Raw genomic sequence first — 16,038 nt, 5'->3', positions numbered from 1 at the left:
ACAATTAATCTAAATTAAAACAAATTTGAACAGATTGGACGGTCTAAACATTGAATTAAACCGATCCAAAATTATCCAAAATAATCATTGGATTGGATTGAACCTGCTCCATTTATAATGAATTCACATTGGACTAGATTGGATTGGACCAAATCTAGTCCAATTGATACCCCTACTCTTGATCAGTATGCTTTTATTTAGAATAACTTCTTACAACAATGGCTTGGTTCAACTCAAATTATATTTGATGCTACCACAAAATGGGAGTAAGGTCAGTACTGGGATTTCTAGTAGGGATGAGGCAGAAGGTCTCACTTGCAATCAGTGAAAAGGAATCGGAGGCCTCGCGGTGTGATCCAAGGGTGAGTATTCCAACTGTTAAATCGACTAAGGGTGTGATCCAAGGATTGAATCTGCCTTGTGTCACGTGCTGTCAGCTGGTGTTGAGGGAGATTTTAAATCCGAATTCGTGGAGTGCAATCTAAAAATCCCATAAATGAACAGCTTGTAATTTAAAATAAACAGCTTGTAATTTAAAAACATACTCGGATCTCATTAATTTACTCTGAATTTTTAATTTTCTCTTAATCTGAAAAATAAACAGCTTGTAATTTAAAAACATTAATTTGTATGCATAGAATTGGACGGATCAAATGCGAACAGGACATGTGAAAAAGAAAGCAGAAATTACGCATGCGGGGAGAACACCAACTGCTCTATCACCAACAGCAGCCTTGGATATAGTTGCCAATGCATGCAAGGCTATCATGGGAATCCTTACCTCCCCCATGGATGCCAAGGTATGGCTTCTTTCACTCTTTTATGAATTTTGCTTAAAATATCACTATTTAAGTTGGATATACAAAGGTAATTATAAGCATCTTTTACTTCTCTACACTAAACCACCTATTGCTATGGCTTGGATATACAAATTTCACCCCTGCAGTTTTTGAAGAAATCCTTTTCTTTGTTCAACTTGTTCAACTTGAATGAAAAAAGGAAATTAAAATGAGAAAATGATGAGTCGATAACAGCAACTTTGACAATGCCAGATACAAGGCCTGGGTGCCAAAGCAAATGTGGGAATGTTAGCATCCCATACCCGTTTGGCCTAGTGGGAGATGATCCAACCTGTTTCAAAAATCATGACTTCAAGTTATTCTGCGACACTGCTATCCTTCCTCCAAAATTGACGTTTTATGGCGATTATGTGGGAGATGATCCAACCATTCTCCATATATCACTTGATGCTCATCAACTAACGACTTCCATTCTGGGAAGTGTCCAATGTTACACGGGTGAAGACCTGGTGGGCTATGACATTGGATATTCTTTTGCAAACACATACAGGCTCTCCAATACCAGAAACAGATTCATGGCAGTCGGTTGCGACATGTATGGCAAATTGGATGATTTCGAGGGCTATGTGGATTGTCGATCATCATGCTTGAACGATACAAAAGTGACAGCTAGTTCATCTTGCGGTGGCTTTGGTTGCTGCCAGACAACCATACCAAACGATCTTAATGAGTTTTTAGTAAGCATAGGGAGCCGTAACTACTTCGAATACACATGGAACATAAGTAGATGTGGGTTGGGTGTTCTTCTGTCCGACGCCCAGGATTCATTTGACTCACAAGTTTCACATCTCTGGGACATAAGAAACAATGTTGAATACCTTCTTAACGTTGGGATAAGGACTTCCATAGTACTGGACTGGGCAATTCGAAACCAGAGTTGCGAGGAAGCACAAAGAGACGTGGCTGGGTATGCCTGTGGGAGTAACACCTATTGCACCAACTCCTCAAATGGCGCTGGATATCTTTGCAACTGCCTGCCAGGTTATCAAGGGAATCCCTATCTACACGATGGATGCCGAGGTATGGTATTAAGTTCAAAGAATTTTTCTTCTTTTACTTTAAAATTCAAATACAAATATTAAAATTATGAAAGTAGCATGATAAATGCCTTGCTGTTTTGTGTCACATGGAACGGGTTCTATACGGATTTTGTTCGACCTAAACCCGATCCTATGCGCAATAACACGACTTGACTGGTTGGAATAGGTTCACCAAACCCGACCTGACCCATCCAAATAATAATATATACCAGCATTCTTTTTGGGTACGTAGTGGTAGACGGGTCAATTGCTGCCAAGAGCAAGACATGTGAGAAGGCATCTATCAACTATGCATGCGGGAAGAACACCGACTGCTCCAACTCTACCAACAATCGTGGATACATCTGTCATTGTATGGAAGGTTATCATGGGAATCCTTATCTCTCCAACGGATGCCAAGGTATGTTGTCATTTATAACAATTCCAATGGATGCAAAGGTATGTGGTCATTTATAACAATTCCCTGTAAGAGAAATTTAGTACAATTGGAGTAATTAGACTTCCTCTTGATTACACCATCTCATACTACAACAATTTGATGTCGAACTCCTTTAGATTCTTGATTGCATGAGGGAATAGTCGACGTGTTTGAGTGGTACCGAGTGCTATCAGCGAATTTGATGTCGAACTCCTTTAAATTCTTGATTGGCCTCATCTCCTACTATTCTGTCCTTGATGTTGAGCTTACCTTGGGGATGGTTTCCTACTTCCTTCAACTGAAACACCACCAGCAGGGGTACCACTACTTCTCGGTGAGGCAGCACATCAAGGTGTTGGTCAGGACCTCATCCTCTGTAAAGCACTGGAAGGAGATGTTCTTCTTTGTGTGTTGTCCTAGAGGTTCACCTCTCCTGGCTGTGCTCCAAGAGCCGAGGACTAAGGCATTGCAGCTTGCGTTGGCCCGGCTTACTGAGGAGTAGAGGGCAGCGATAGGTATGATTGAGGAGATTGACGTGATGCGCTACATGTCTTTCTCGATGTTGATCCATGCCAGGCTAATGAGTGAGGAGGCTGGTTTGTTTTGTCACTTCAATTCTTTATTTATCAAACTCTTCTTTTCCGAGCTTACGACTTGTACTGGTTAGGTGCTTATTTAGGTGTAGGTGAGGACGCTATTGCTCAGTTCAAGGGCTTGAAGGAGTACTAGTATGCGATCAACAACTTTGTTGTGCATTCCTTTGAGATGGGATTCAATCTCTTTCGGAACAGGGTGTTATACCATTTCCCCAACATCGGTTTGGTTACATAGGGCTGGGGCCCTTACGATGCTACCACTCCTCCTATAGAGGATAACACTGCAGCCATGGACATGCCTGAGGAGAATGAAGAGGTCGATTGCCCTACCAAGGATTGAAATGCCTGTTGGTTGCTGCTGCTGATACTAGTCTGAGTTCATGTCTTGTTCTACTCCACTTTTGTTGCTGTAGTGTTGACCATTCTTTTTCTTCTTTTCATGTAGAAACAACTCAATATCCTAAGCCTAGAATTATGTACAAATCTTTGCTAATTAATGGAAGTATGTGATGTAATCGGTTCTGGTCACGTACCATTTTTTTTATTTTTTGTTAAGTACCTCATCATTTGACCTGCTCCCAGGAGATGATGGTAGAGCTCCCTGGTGGCGAACTGCCTGGGGGAGAGCTATGTCGAGCTCCCTGATGGCGAAATACCTGGGGGAGAGCTATGCCGAGCTGGAGAGAGCTATGCCGAGCACCCTGATGGCAAACTGCCTGGGGGAGAGCTATGCCGAGCTGGGGAGAGCTATGTTGAGCTCCCTGATGGCGAACTGCCTGACTCGTCATTTAACCTACTCCTAGGCGGCCTGTAACTCAGAGGATGGTGGAGCTCTCTAGTGTAGTCTGCATGAGGTGATCTCCTCTCCTTTGTAGGCAGTGGGAGCTAAGAGACCTGCGAGAACTCCATCTTTTCCTCCTCTTCGTAGGTGGCGGGAGCTGAGGGACCTGTGAGAACTGAATCAGAGGGCCCGGGGGTATTTACTCGGCGGGGACTCTCCGATGCTTAAGTTAGCACTCTGATTGTAGAGAGCTTGAAGAGAGATGAGAGAGATAGAGAGTAGGGATTACCTTCATTTCCTTTCTCTCTCCCTTGTCTTTGGGGGCCAGAGTCCTTATATAGCAGTGTCCTGTCAAATCAGGCGTAACTGCCTCTATCAAGTCAGTCATAATCGCCTCTATCTCTCTACCGCAGCCGTTACTGCCAGAGTTGAGGTGGCAGGTGTAGGCAGCTGTTGCAGAGTACAGCTCTGCCAGGCAAGGGACAGCTCTCAGGGCTGGCAGGCATGGCGCCGCCTGGCGAGAGACGCATGCGCAGGTCTCCGGATTTGTCAGGTACGATTGTCAGGCAGGAGATCTTCCTACGATATGCCGAACTACTCTTCTGTACCAAGCTACCCTACAAGTGGCAAGCTGTGGGGGAGAGCTATGCCGAGCTCCCCGAGCTATGGCAAGCTCTGCCGAGCTGCCTGTGGTGAGCTATGCCGAGCTGTCTGTAAGTGGCAAGCTTTGTCTAGCTTCCCGAGCTGCCCAGTTGTCAAGAGGCTGCACTTGGTTGGCATGAGGTGCCAGGTGTCACAATTTCACTAGAGGGCCAAATCCGCCCTCATCAGTTTGCTTTTTGGTCCTGAGCTTGTGTGCTACCCTTTTTCTCTTTCTTTTTAAGGTGCAGGCCTTGGTCTTACCATGGTCGAGGTCAGGAGTGGTTGAGATCTTTTGTCTTCGGCTTGCTTATCTGAAGTGTCTTCCGAGGTCTCATCTCAGGGATGCTTAGTTACTAATCCCAGGAGCTTTCGACTCTTTGTGGACTGGCTATTCCTCAACTATCTCAGGGATGCTTAGCGATGTGACTTAATGTAAAGGATAGGGAGGGATAATGAAGAGAGAGAGAGAGAGAGTTAAGGAGGAGGCGGGAAAGGGGAATGAGAAAGGAAGGCTCCTTGTGGGGGGTTGATTTGAACTCACATAAGATCAGTATTAAATCCTTTTCAAAATTACATAAAAAATCTTTTTTAAACTGGAAAGAAAACAGAAATATGCTTTAACTATGATTTTCAATACTGGACCGGATTGAACGGTTGGAACGAAAAAACTGGGAACTGGTCACCTGACCTGACTGGCTCTGTTTTCCTCCAAGACTGTTTTTTTCTCTAAAACCGTTGATTTTAGTCAGCAAACCATTGAACCGGCCAATTAATTGTTTGAACCATTCAAACGATTTTGACCATTTTCCAATTTCTTTAATTTTTAAAATTATTTTTGTCAGAAGGAACCGGTAACCGGACCCCTAGCCGGTTCGGTTTTAAAAACCAAGGCTTTAACCGTGTTCCTTTACCTTGTCTTATAACAACTTGTGATGATGACAATTGCAACAGTCATTCCAACATCTCCAGAGACAGAGCTAGGTTGTCAAAGTAAATGCGGAAATGTCAGCATCCCGTACCCGTTTGGCCTCGTTGGAGATGATCCAAGCTGTTATAGAGATGAATTCAAGTTGTTGTGCAATACAGCCTCTGACCATCCGCAACTGATGATGTATGGCCCTGATTATGATGAATATGGTGACAAAATTGTGTTGAACATATCACTGCAAGGTGAATTAACTTTCTCCTATTGGGCTGCTGTCGAATGTGAAATGGGGGAGAAAACAGACAACTTCGCAACCGAAATTCCTTACGCATATAGATTATCCAACTCCCGGAACAAACTTACGGCTATTGGTTGTAACACAAATGGCGTCATGCATGCTTACCGGAGGGTGCTGCCAGAGTCGTACGCCGAATGCGTTTCATTTTGTGGCTATGACACGGATGTGACAAATGTACATTGTAATGGCACCGGATGCTGCCAGAAGGAGATACCTGTGGATGTTGATTCATATGTTATATCAATTGACATTTACAAGAATGAATCTACAACAGCCTACACTTGGAATATGAGCAAATGCAGCATGGCCTTTCTGTCTGACAAAGACTGGTTTAACTCAAGTGCTTCTAATATATGGAATTCAAGAAATAAAGTGGACTACCTTGTAAACGTTGGGTTCAGAACTCCAATAGTACTTGACTGGGCAATTCGAAGCAATACTTCTTGCGAGGAAGCACTACAAGTTCACAACACCGACTATGCTTGCGGGGACAACACCAATTGCATAGACTCCAAAAATGGTCCGGGTTATCTTTGCCAGTGTAAGCAAGGTTTTCAAGGGAATCCTTATCTCCCCCACGGCTGCCAAGGTACGGTTTCAGTATATTCTTTTTTTCATTCGTCAGTATTTATATTTAGATATAGAGACAAGTTACAACCTTAGGATCAATTGTCGGGTCCGATTTCAGCTTGGCTTAGGCTTGAACTACCACTGGCCTAGCCCAAAATTACATACACGAATCATAAATTTAAGTCATCAAATGTGATATTATTTCCATTTGTTTCTAATGATCTGAACTAGAATCGAATATTTGCCCTTTGATAAAATTATGTCACACGTCCCACAAATGTACCAAAATTTGATGTAACGTTTAGATTGGCCAAAGCCTAAACCAAGCCAAATTATGTCACACGTCCCAAGACCTAATTTGGTTTTCCCCTAGTTCTTGCTAGCATAAATTTCATTATTACTCCATTTCTTCTAACTTCTGTTAATCTTTAAAGCGTTACTAATAAATCCAAGAATCAATATTAATCTGTGGTTTGAGAAAGCCATTGCAATAATGACTCATTTCTTCTAACTTCTGATATTTTCAGATTTGTTGTAAAATTTACAACACTTAAATATTTGAGCTAATGCTTTGTTTATTATCGTTCTTTTGCCAGATGTAAACGAATGTCATGATCCAAAAGGAAATCCTTGCATAGGAACTTGCATTAATACAATTGGATCATACAATTGCCCATGTCCAAAGGGTACGCATGGTGATGGTAAGAAAGATGGGCAAGGTTGCAAGAAAGCTTTCCCTGTAATTAAGGTCATCCTAGGTAATGCTCTTGTCCTTATGCAATTTTCTGCAGGCATGCAATAGCAAATTTCTCGCTTCTGTAGTTACATTTTGATCTTTGAACACACAACACCACCTCAAGTGCAACTTTTCACATGAAAGAAAACGAGTTCTTATGTTTTACAAGCTGACTACAAACGATAATAAATTTCTGTTTTCTAGATTAGAGGTTTGGGAGTGAATTAGAAATGTTATTACTTCAAAATCTATCTCACATTTAAACAATATTTTAGCTAGCAAAATAGCACCGGTTCTCAGTATTGATCCCACTAATAAATTTTAATTTTCTTATCAAAAAAAATATTGATCCCATTACTTTTTTCAAAATGAATACAATGCTGAACAACGCCTAGCAGAGGAGTGCTTCAGTTAACATGAACAATGGATTTCTCTAATTCATCATATGGGATCTTTTATATACTTGGTAATAAAAGAAAATTGGTATCCAGCTAATCCCTACTATATACAGACCATAAAACATATGGGTCTGCCTTGCCTGCCTCTTCCCTGAGCTCGGTATTCTTGGAACCTCTTGCAATAATATTTCAGATCCACCCTTTTGTATAAATGTCTGCCAGCCATTTTAATTAGCTTCATAGCTACTTCCAGGAAGTCCCTCAATCATGTATATGTCCGGGATGTTGTAAGGGTTAAACCAAAAATCAGAAAAAATAAATATTACATAGATTCTGTCAGCTCTATGATTAGTTTTTCTTTTCATAAAAAAAGGTCATTTTATTAGTCAACTTATGAGATGTTGTTCCTTGAGAAAATTACAACATATATAACAGTCATTAACTAATGATTGATATATATTCTATGCAGGTATAAGCTTTGGCATCTTCTTGTTACTCATCTGTATTTCTTGGCTGTACTTGATCATAAGGAAAAGAAAGCTCATGAGATTGAAAGAGAAATACTTTGAGCAAAATGGTGGCTTCCTTTTACAACAACAGTTTTCTAATGGAGGTTCAAATCTCTTAAAAATCTTCTCAACCGAAGAGTTAAAGTTGGCAACCAATAATTATAATGAAGAGTGCGTCATAGGCCAAGGTGGACAAGGTACGGTTTACAAAGGCATTTTACCTAATCATCAAGCTGTTGCCATTAAAATGTCTAGAATAATGGATGCTAGTCAAATGGAGCAATTCATAAATGAGGTTGTCATTTTAACTCAAATTAATCACCGCAACGTGGTAAAACTCTTGGGGTGTTGTTTAGAGACTGAAGTACCTTTGTTGGTTTATGAATATATCTCCAATGGAACCCTTTTTCACCATATTCATCAAAACAATGGCATTTTGCTTTCGTGGGAAGATCGATTGAGGATTGCAACAGAAACAGCTAGCGCATTTGCCTATCTTCACTCCAAAGTCTCTATACCAATTATTCATAGGGACATCAAATCCACAAATATATTATTAGATGAAAAATATATTGCAAAAGTTTCTGATTTTGGAGTTTCCAAGTTACTTCCTACGGATCAATCTCAAATAACCACATTGGTTCAAGGGACATTGGGATATTTGGACCCAGAATATTTCCACACAAGTCAATTGACAGAGAAAAGTGATGTTTATAGCTTTGGAGTGGTTCTTGTAGAGCTCTTAACAGGTAAAAAACCTCTTTCTTTTGAAAGACCACAAGAACAAAGAAACTTGGCTACATATTTCATTTCATCAATGAATGAAAATCGTCTTTTTGAACTAATTGAAGATCGATTTGTGGATGAGAAAAATGTTGACGAACTTTGTGTGGTTGCTAAGGTTGCAAAAAGATGCCTCAGTCTAAAAGGTGAAGAAAGGCCCACAATGGAAGAAGTTGCAATGGAGCTACAAAACTTGAAAAGGATGAGAAAACAACCATGGGTTCAACCGATAGAAGAAGAGAGTGTGAGCTTATTATCTGAACCTTCACAATTCTATCATGTTGGTGATACATCTGAGCAGTCTTCTTTGCAAAGAGATACGATATTGTTCATGAATTTCCCTCGTTGAGCAATAATGTAGGACATCCCTTAGGTCTAATGTTCTTTTCCTATCATTATAGCAATATTGAAATAAGGATTTTATCATCTCCATTAAACTATTTATATATTTTATTAGTAGATTTCCATCATCTTATGTATGAGATCCAGTGAATGTAAAAAAGCACATTGAAAATAATGCTTTACTTTCTTCTATGAAAAATAAGATTTCATTTCATGTTGTACCAACTATAAAATCTTAGGAAGCTGATTACAAGAGAATTCTTTCATGTTTGAGTATCTAGAAGCAAACACTTTTTGCAAGAAAATGCAGTAAAGCTTACTTTTGTATCTAATCCACTCTCTAATGAAAAAATGATCCATTGTTTGGTACAATATGGTTAAATTATAAGTTGGCAAGTATGAGAACATGGATTCAACCAGCCATACTTTGCATGACACATAATAAGATGTTTCCCTTTCCTTCTATTATTGGTTTTCGTTTTCTCTTTCATTTGTTTCTCCTCAATGTTGGATGTGAGGGGATAATGTTAGAGAACAAAAACATATTGGGGACCATGTCTAACTGCGAAGTTGTTAAAAATGAGTTGGTTTTAGCTTTTAAGCTATTTTCTTAAAACTAAAGTTATTATATGGTTAACGGTTTGGGCCGGTAGACGGAGTTAGGTGAATCCATTTAACTTTATTTAAATAGGCCATTAATGAATTGACGAATTAGATAGGTTATATTGAAACTCAACCCAAACCCAAACCCACCCAATTGCCACCCCTACGTTAATCACCATAGGAGAGGAGGATTAAGTAATGGTGCTGAGCTACCAGAATTAGAGGCGGTTTGATCAAGTGTCAAAAACTGGGGGTTTATTTTTAACAAAGTCGAGCAGGAAGCCATGCATTCGTCAAGCACAACCCAAAAGCAAAAGGGTTCAAGTTGCTAGGCGTGTTAGTTTTTGTTAGCTAGCTAGGGTGATGGTAAGGTGTCGATGAATGGTTGTATGGATGGAGTTGTTGTTGTTGAGGGGCGGGATCTGTAATTTGGGTAGTTCGCTTGTGTTTTGAGTGCTTTTTGGACCCGGTGAGATCAGTACTTCTGTACCTTGGGCTGATGTATCTTGTATACTGTACATCTATTCTTTTTTGTTTTGGTAAAATTTTATTTTACCTTAAAAAATATAATAAATATTATTTACATTATAGTTCAATTAAACTCTTAATTTGGATCTAAATTTATAAAGAGGTATGTTAAACTTTGAGATTTGAGATCTATTTTTAGAATTCAAAAATGTGTTCAGATGTTCAAATGGAGAACCAAAGTAACCTTCGAAAACCAAAAACACCAAGTTCAAATGTGATCAACTCAGTGAACTGAACCCAATCTTAATTATCACTGTTTTACGAAAAGAATGTAAAAACACCATGTAGCCAACTTATGCCGAAACCTATACCATTGTTTTCTCTTTAAAACTTTCCACTTAAAATAATATAATTCTAGCAAGGACCTGTGGGTTTCATGGGATTTGTCAAGGGAAAGTGTAACAACAAGCATCAATAACCATTACAAGGAAGGAATGCAATATTGTTTAAAATAATTCATCTTTATTTTACTAATTTGTTACAAAAATAGTTTAGTAATTTGTGTTAATTATATTAATAATTTTTAACAAAAATAGTTAGCTACTACTAATTATTTAATAAAATAATTAATTTTTCATATTATCTGTTCATGTTTTATTTTATTTACTATACTATATTAATGATTAAATTTTACAATTTTTTGTAAATGTTACTTAAATATTAGTAAATATATAAAATTTGGTTGTAGTCATAATTAAATTAATCTATATATTACCATTTTTAGTCATAATTAAATTAACCCAAACCTGAGCTCAAGTTTTAAGACTTTGGGTTGGGCTTTGGTTGATCCTCGACTTGACCCTTCCCCTAACTTGCACCCCTAAGAGCAATGTGACATTTGTAATTAGACTGAACCAAACCGAGTACAATCCAAGCATGCATTATTTTTGGGTTTTCTTACTACTTAGATAAAAATTATTAAGATTGAAGCTGAATGGCTATGGGGATGGGCTACCCACATTGTATAGCCTAATGAACCAAAAAAACATAAAAGATCTCAGGCCAAATCATTATAGTGTATTAATAGTTTTTAAGGTTTCCTAGCCCAGCCTAGCCCACACCCCCAAGCATAATAATGTTTGTTTAGGCTTGGGATAGGTACCGGATTGCCTATGTTAACTAAGCTATGATTCTTTTACAAATTAAAATTTCTACGTAATTTTAGTTTATTATAAAAAATATATAAAATTTCTGATCTATATATTTATATGAAACTTGTTATCTAAATATATATGTATATAACTAAGGTTCAAAATATTGATACATATCAGGCAACATCGACTGATACGTATCGTATCGAGGTTGGGTCGATAACTGGTTCAGAAGATAGATTGCCCTTAAAGCAGCCCCTATGAACCATATTTGAAAAAAAAATAACAAAAAAAAGAGTACCGATACAGTGTATACACACTATCGACATATCACCCTGTATCAATATTTTGAACCTCATATATAACTTCCAGGTTGAGCTTAGGGGTTGCTTAGCTTGGACCTACCTAGTAGGGCCATTAATAGACTCTAAATCTGAAAATCCTGGATTTGGATGTTAGAACTAGTATGTAATTAATAATTGGATCAAATGTGGATTTAACATCATTGGGTCTGCCTAAAATCCAAGTTCAATAAAAATTATTATTTTATGTATATATGTAGTATAATTATGTATACATAAAGATATTATGTACAATTATATAAATTTATAATTGATAAATTTAATATTTTATATTTATATACATTTATTATACATATACACTTTAAAATAATTAACATTTTAAAACTTCTTTTTGTCATTTTAAACACAATAAAATGGTTGTAGATTAAATTTGCATTTGATCCCAAATGTAACATAATAATTAGATGTAGATGTGGAGATGGAGATTTCATAATTGAATGTGGATGTGGGTCCACTAGGATCCGATCTAAATTTGATCAATTTAAAGCACTACTACCTACAATATTTGTGGGCTAGGTAGAAATATATGCTAGACCTAGCTCAGAAGAAAATAATTGCTTGAGCATAAAAATTTATAGGTCTAGCTAGGTTAGGCTAATTTATATTTCTAATCGTGCCATTATTAGATTTATTTTTTAATTAAATTTTAAAATTTTTATTTGGAATGCAAATGGTTTGTTTTATTGCTTTTAATAAATTTTATAGTTATTATTTTATTATTACTATTATTATTATTATTATTGTTATTATTATTATTATTATTACTTATCCTATTATTTTTACTTTTCCCCTTTTCTTTTTTCATTTTAACAAAATTATACATTTAGCTTCAAAAAAATTATTTTTAATTGTCTTATTAATATTAATTATTTTAAATATAATTCAACGCACTTGAATTCTTAATTTGTGAACTACTGATTTTTATTAATTTCTTAATTTTTAATAGTTCCTAGATAAAAGCTTAGTAAAATTTAATATTTTAATAATTTTAGTATGTTTTATTAAATTTAGTTTTTAGGCTTAAATTATAATTTTATGACAATTAACCAATTAAATGAAATTTGAATATAAAACAAATAAATGAGATTTGTATGAGAGTAGAATTTGTGGACGTGATGTGGACCTGGCCTGAGTTGGATTGAAATAATCACCCCTGAGCAAATTTCTTTTGATTTAATTGATTAATGAGGATAGGTGTGAAAATAAAATATAAAAGGCGTATCGGCTTGTATCGATTTTTTTTTTGTTTTTTTTTCGAATCTAGTTCAAAGGGGCCGGTATAAGGCTAGTCTACCCCCTAAAAGACTCGTCGACCCGAAACACCCCCTATATGGGAGAATCCAAAAGGCCTCGTTACAATATGTATCGGTGGTACGACCTGATACGTATCGATATTTTGAACCTTGCTCTTAACTACATCAAAAGTTTTGTTTTAATAATGGGTTTAGGTGTTTTTAGGAGCGAGCTGCAAGAGTTCAAGTATTCAATGATTGTCTCAAATATTTCAATCTTAGAGGAGGGCACTTGGGAGTGCGAAGTTTTTCTTAAGTGTTGTTTGATCAATGTGGTTTGCAATTCAGTGCAAAAGTGGATGAGGTTAAATGTTGGTCTGCCCTCTGTTGACATCTCAACTTGAAGTCAAAAGTCAAAAATACGTTATTTTCCCTATTTCAGATTTAACGTTAATGTGGAAGGAGACTCCAAATGCCCAAATTCCATTAAGTGGACATTTTGAGTTACCCCCCCCCCCCATATCTCTTTCGCTCTCCATCTCTCTTTGTAGTTAACCAAACATAGGATCCCATTCTCAGCTCTCCCTTTCTCTAAGTCTCAACTACATCCCCCTCCATCATATTCGGAAGGTGGTTTTTAAATGTTGAATCTCAACTAGCCATCTACCACTAGACTCAATATATTGAATTTATACATGGGAGAAGAGGCTCAATTGAAATATATCTTTGATTAAATCAGTATAAGTTGGGCACGAGTTTTAGTACAAAACCTACACAGATATAGTATTGACATTTTTTCCACTGTTTCACCTAAGTTGAGAATTTGATATGTTTGAACTTAAAAGCTCTAGGGCTTGTAATGGTGGGGAACGAATATAATTCCACCCTCAGGGCATGGGTTTCCAACAACACCACAACAGCAGCAGCAGTAGCAACAACAATGTCATCTCTCAAAGAATGGGACCCATGACTCGATCTCACTCCACCAAGCCAAAAACCCATCACATGATTGACTTCTAACTCAACTTCCCAAGATCGGAGAGCCCAAACAGCCCTATTTTGATTTATTGACCTCCTATTTGGGAATTCAAATACTATATATCAAATTATTGGGATATGGAGGAGAGTGGAGTTGTTAGAACTTGGGATGTGAGAGAGAGTAAACTAGGTAAGATAGAGTTGTAGCAAATGGCAAAGGCTCAAGATGTTGGAAAAATGGGAACTTGTAATGGTTTGTCCTCAAATGTAGAAGCTTAAGTCCTATTTAAATTGGAGCCAAGTCAATGGAGCAGAAGCCAACTAACATTCTATATAGTTTCTTTACATTTTCTAGAGGCTTGGAGATTTAATCTCTAGTCATACCTGATAATTAGTTCTAAAAGTTTGAATTTCTAGAAAACTTCTAGAAAGTGGATTATTTTTTTAATACTCCTCCTTAATACACTTTCTTGTAACTCCTAATTTCTCTTGTAACAACTCAAACTTTGAACAAAGTAATGCCTTTGTGAAAATTTCTACTAATTATTCTTCAAAGTTGCAGTGCTTGAGCTCAATTTCTCCTTTGCTAGTTGTCTCTCGTAAAAAGTGGTACTTGATTGCAATTTGTTTCGTTCTGCTATGGTATACTGATTTTTTGCCATTGCTATAGAAAACTTGTTGTCACAATAGATCATTGTCGGTTCCTTTTGCCTTTCACCCATGTCTTCGAGTATTCTTCCTAGCCATATAGCTTGACTTGTTGCTACCGATGCTATGTATTCAGCTTCTTCGGATGATTGTGCTAATGTGTCTTGCTTCTTTGATACCCAAGAGAATATTCTAGAACCTTGTGAGAAGGCATAGCCTGAGGTACTCTTCATTTGGATTTGTACCAAATGAAGTATTCTTTTATGCCCTCCAAGTATCTTAGTGTCCTTTTTGCTGCTTCATAGTGAGCTTGACTTGGGCTTTGCATAAACCTTGAGAGTAGACTTGTTGCATACATAATGCCTGGCCATGTAGTTGTGAGGAGTAAACTCCCAATAAGACTTCTGTAGATTGAGGCACCAACCTTCTTTGAACTATCTTCTTTCTTGAACCTCTCGTTTGTAATGAGTGGTGTAGCGGCCATCTTGCATCCTTGCATCTTGAACTTCTTCAGTAGGTTTTTGATATATTTCTTTTGTGATATAAAGATACCTTCTTGATTGATCTCAATGCCAAGAAAGTAGTGCATTATTCCGAGATCACTCATCTCAAATGTCTTCATCATATCTTTTTTGAACACCTTGATCATTGTCTTATCGTTTCATGTCTAGATGAGATCATCTACGTATAGAGAAATAATGAGAGTGTTATATTTACCTTGGGTCTTGATGTATAGAGTAGGCTTACTTTGACTCCTAATCCTTGATTGATGAAGTAACTATCAATTTAATTGTTCTATGCTCGTTGTGCTTGCTTTAGGCCATAGAGAGCTTTCTTCAATCTTAGTACCTTGTCTTCTCGTCCGTTTACTATAAACCCTTGAGGTTGCTCTACATATATTTCTTCCTAGAGCACTTCATTAAGAAACGCTGACTTAACATCAATTTGATAGATCTTCCACTTCTTCTGTGATGCTAATGCTACTAGTGTTCTTATAGTGTCTAAGTGTGCCATCGAGCAAAGGTTTCATTGTAATCTGTCCCAAGCAATTGTACATAGCTTTTAGTGACTAGTCTCGCTTTGTGTTTTTGTATTAAGCCATTAGGGTTTAGCTAAGACCCACTTAACTTCAATCACTTCTTTGTCTTGAGGACGACCCACTAATTCCCATGTCTTATTTTTCTCAATCATATTGATTTCTTCCTTTATCGCCTTTACCCATACTTCTTGTTTTGTTGCTGCGTCAAAACTTTCAAGCTCCATAGTTACAAAGTTGCATGTCAAATATATCTCACTAAGTGAAAGGAGGGAGAGATCCATCGTATGGACGCCAAGAATGCAGCGGAACAGGGTGGGCAAATTTCAAATATTTTCTCTCCTCCCTTCCAACTGGGAATCATATTCCCTGATTTTATAATACAATATTCAAGGATCTAATCGAACCAAAGCCGAACCAGATCTAAACCAAAGAGAAAGGGAAGGGTTATACCTGATATGGAGAGTTGGTATCTCCCAAAGTCGGTGTTCACGCCCAAAGAATACTCCCAAAATCTGCTCCCACTGAAGATGATGCAGTGATACTGGAATAGAACCAGTAGTGTTCGTCCTACGAACCAAATTCTTGACAAGAATTCGATGGAAGCGAAAAGCACCGTACACAATCAGCCTTTCAGCAAAGAATGATATCAAGAACACCTT

The 16,038-nt window shown here is 37.5% G+C and overlaps 1 protein-coding gene and 1 pseudogene across 1 annotated transcript; both read left to right on the top strand.

The window, feature by feature from the left end:
* Positions 1-1,045: 1,045 nt before the first annotated feature.
* Positions 1,046-3,254, top strand: LOC148852272 (wall-associated receptor kinase 3-like). Its single transcript, XM_088945774.1, has 3 exons — positions 1,046-1,841; positions 2,133-2,338; positions 3,150-3,254. The coding sequence occupies exons 1-3, from the start codon at positions 1,046-1,048 to the stop codon at positions 3,252-3,254; spliced, it is 1,107 nt and encodes a 368-aa protein (XP_088801900.1).
* A 2,018-nt stretch (positions 3,255-5,272) lies between these two features.
* LOC148852271 (wall-associated receptor kinase 5 pseudogene) lies at positions 5,273-9,017 on the top strand (annotated as a pseudogene).
* The last annotated feature ends 7,021 nt before the right edge of the window (positions 9,018-16,038 follow it).

This window comes from Nelumbo lutea, chromosome 5 (genome assembly GCF_056320005.1).
Source record: "Nelumbo lutea isolate HS-2025 chromosome 5, American lotus-T2T, whole genome shotgun sequence".
NCBI lineage: Eukaryota > Viridiplantae > Streptophyta > Magnoliopsida > Proteales > Nelumbonaceae > Nelumbo > Nelumbo lutea.
The sequence above is the reverse complement of the archived record's forward strand: the minus strand, read 5'-3'. Positions and strand labels throughout refer to the sequence as shown.

Coding starts and splice junctions, on each gene's coding strand:
- LOC148852272 (XM_088945774.1), top strand. CDS start 1,046: ATGCCAGATACAAGGCCTGGGTGCCAAAGCAAATGTGGGAATGTTAGC. Junction 1,842..2,132: donor TCTTTGCAACTGCCTGCCAG/GTTATCAAGGGA, acceptor TTGGGTACGTAG/TGGTAGACGGGTCAATTGCT. Junction 2,339..3,149: donor CAATTCCAATGGATGCAAAG/GTATGTGGTCAT, acceptor TTGGTTACATAG/GGCTGGGGCCCTTACGATGC.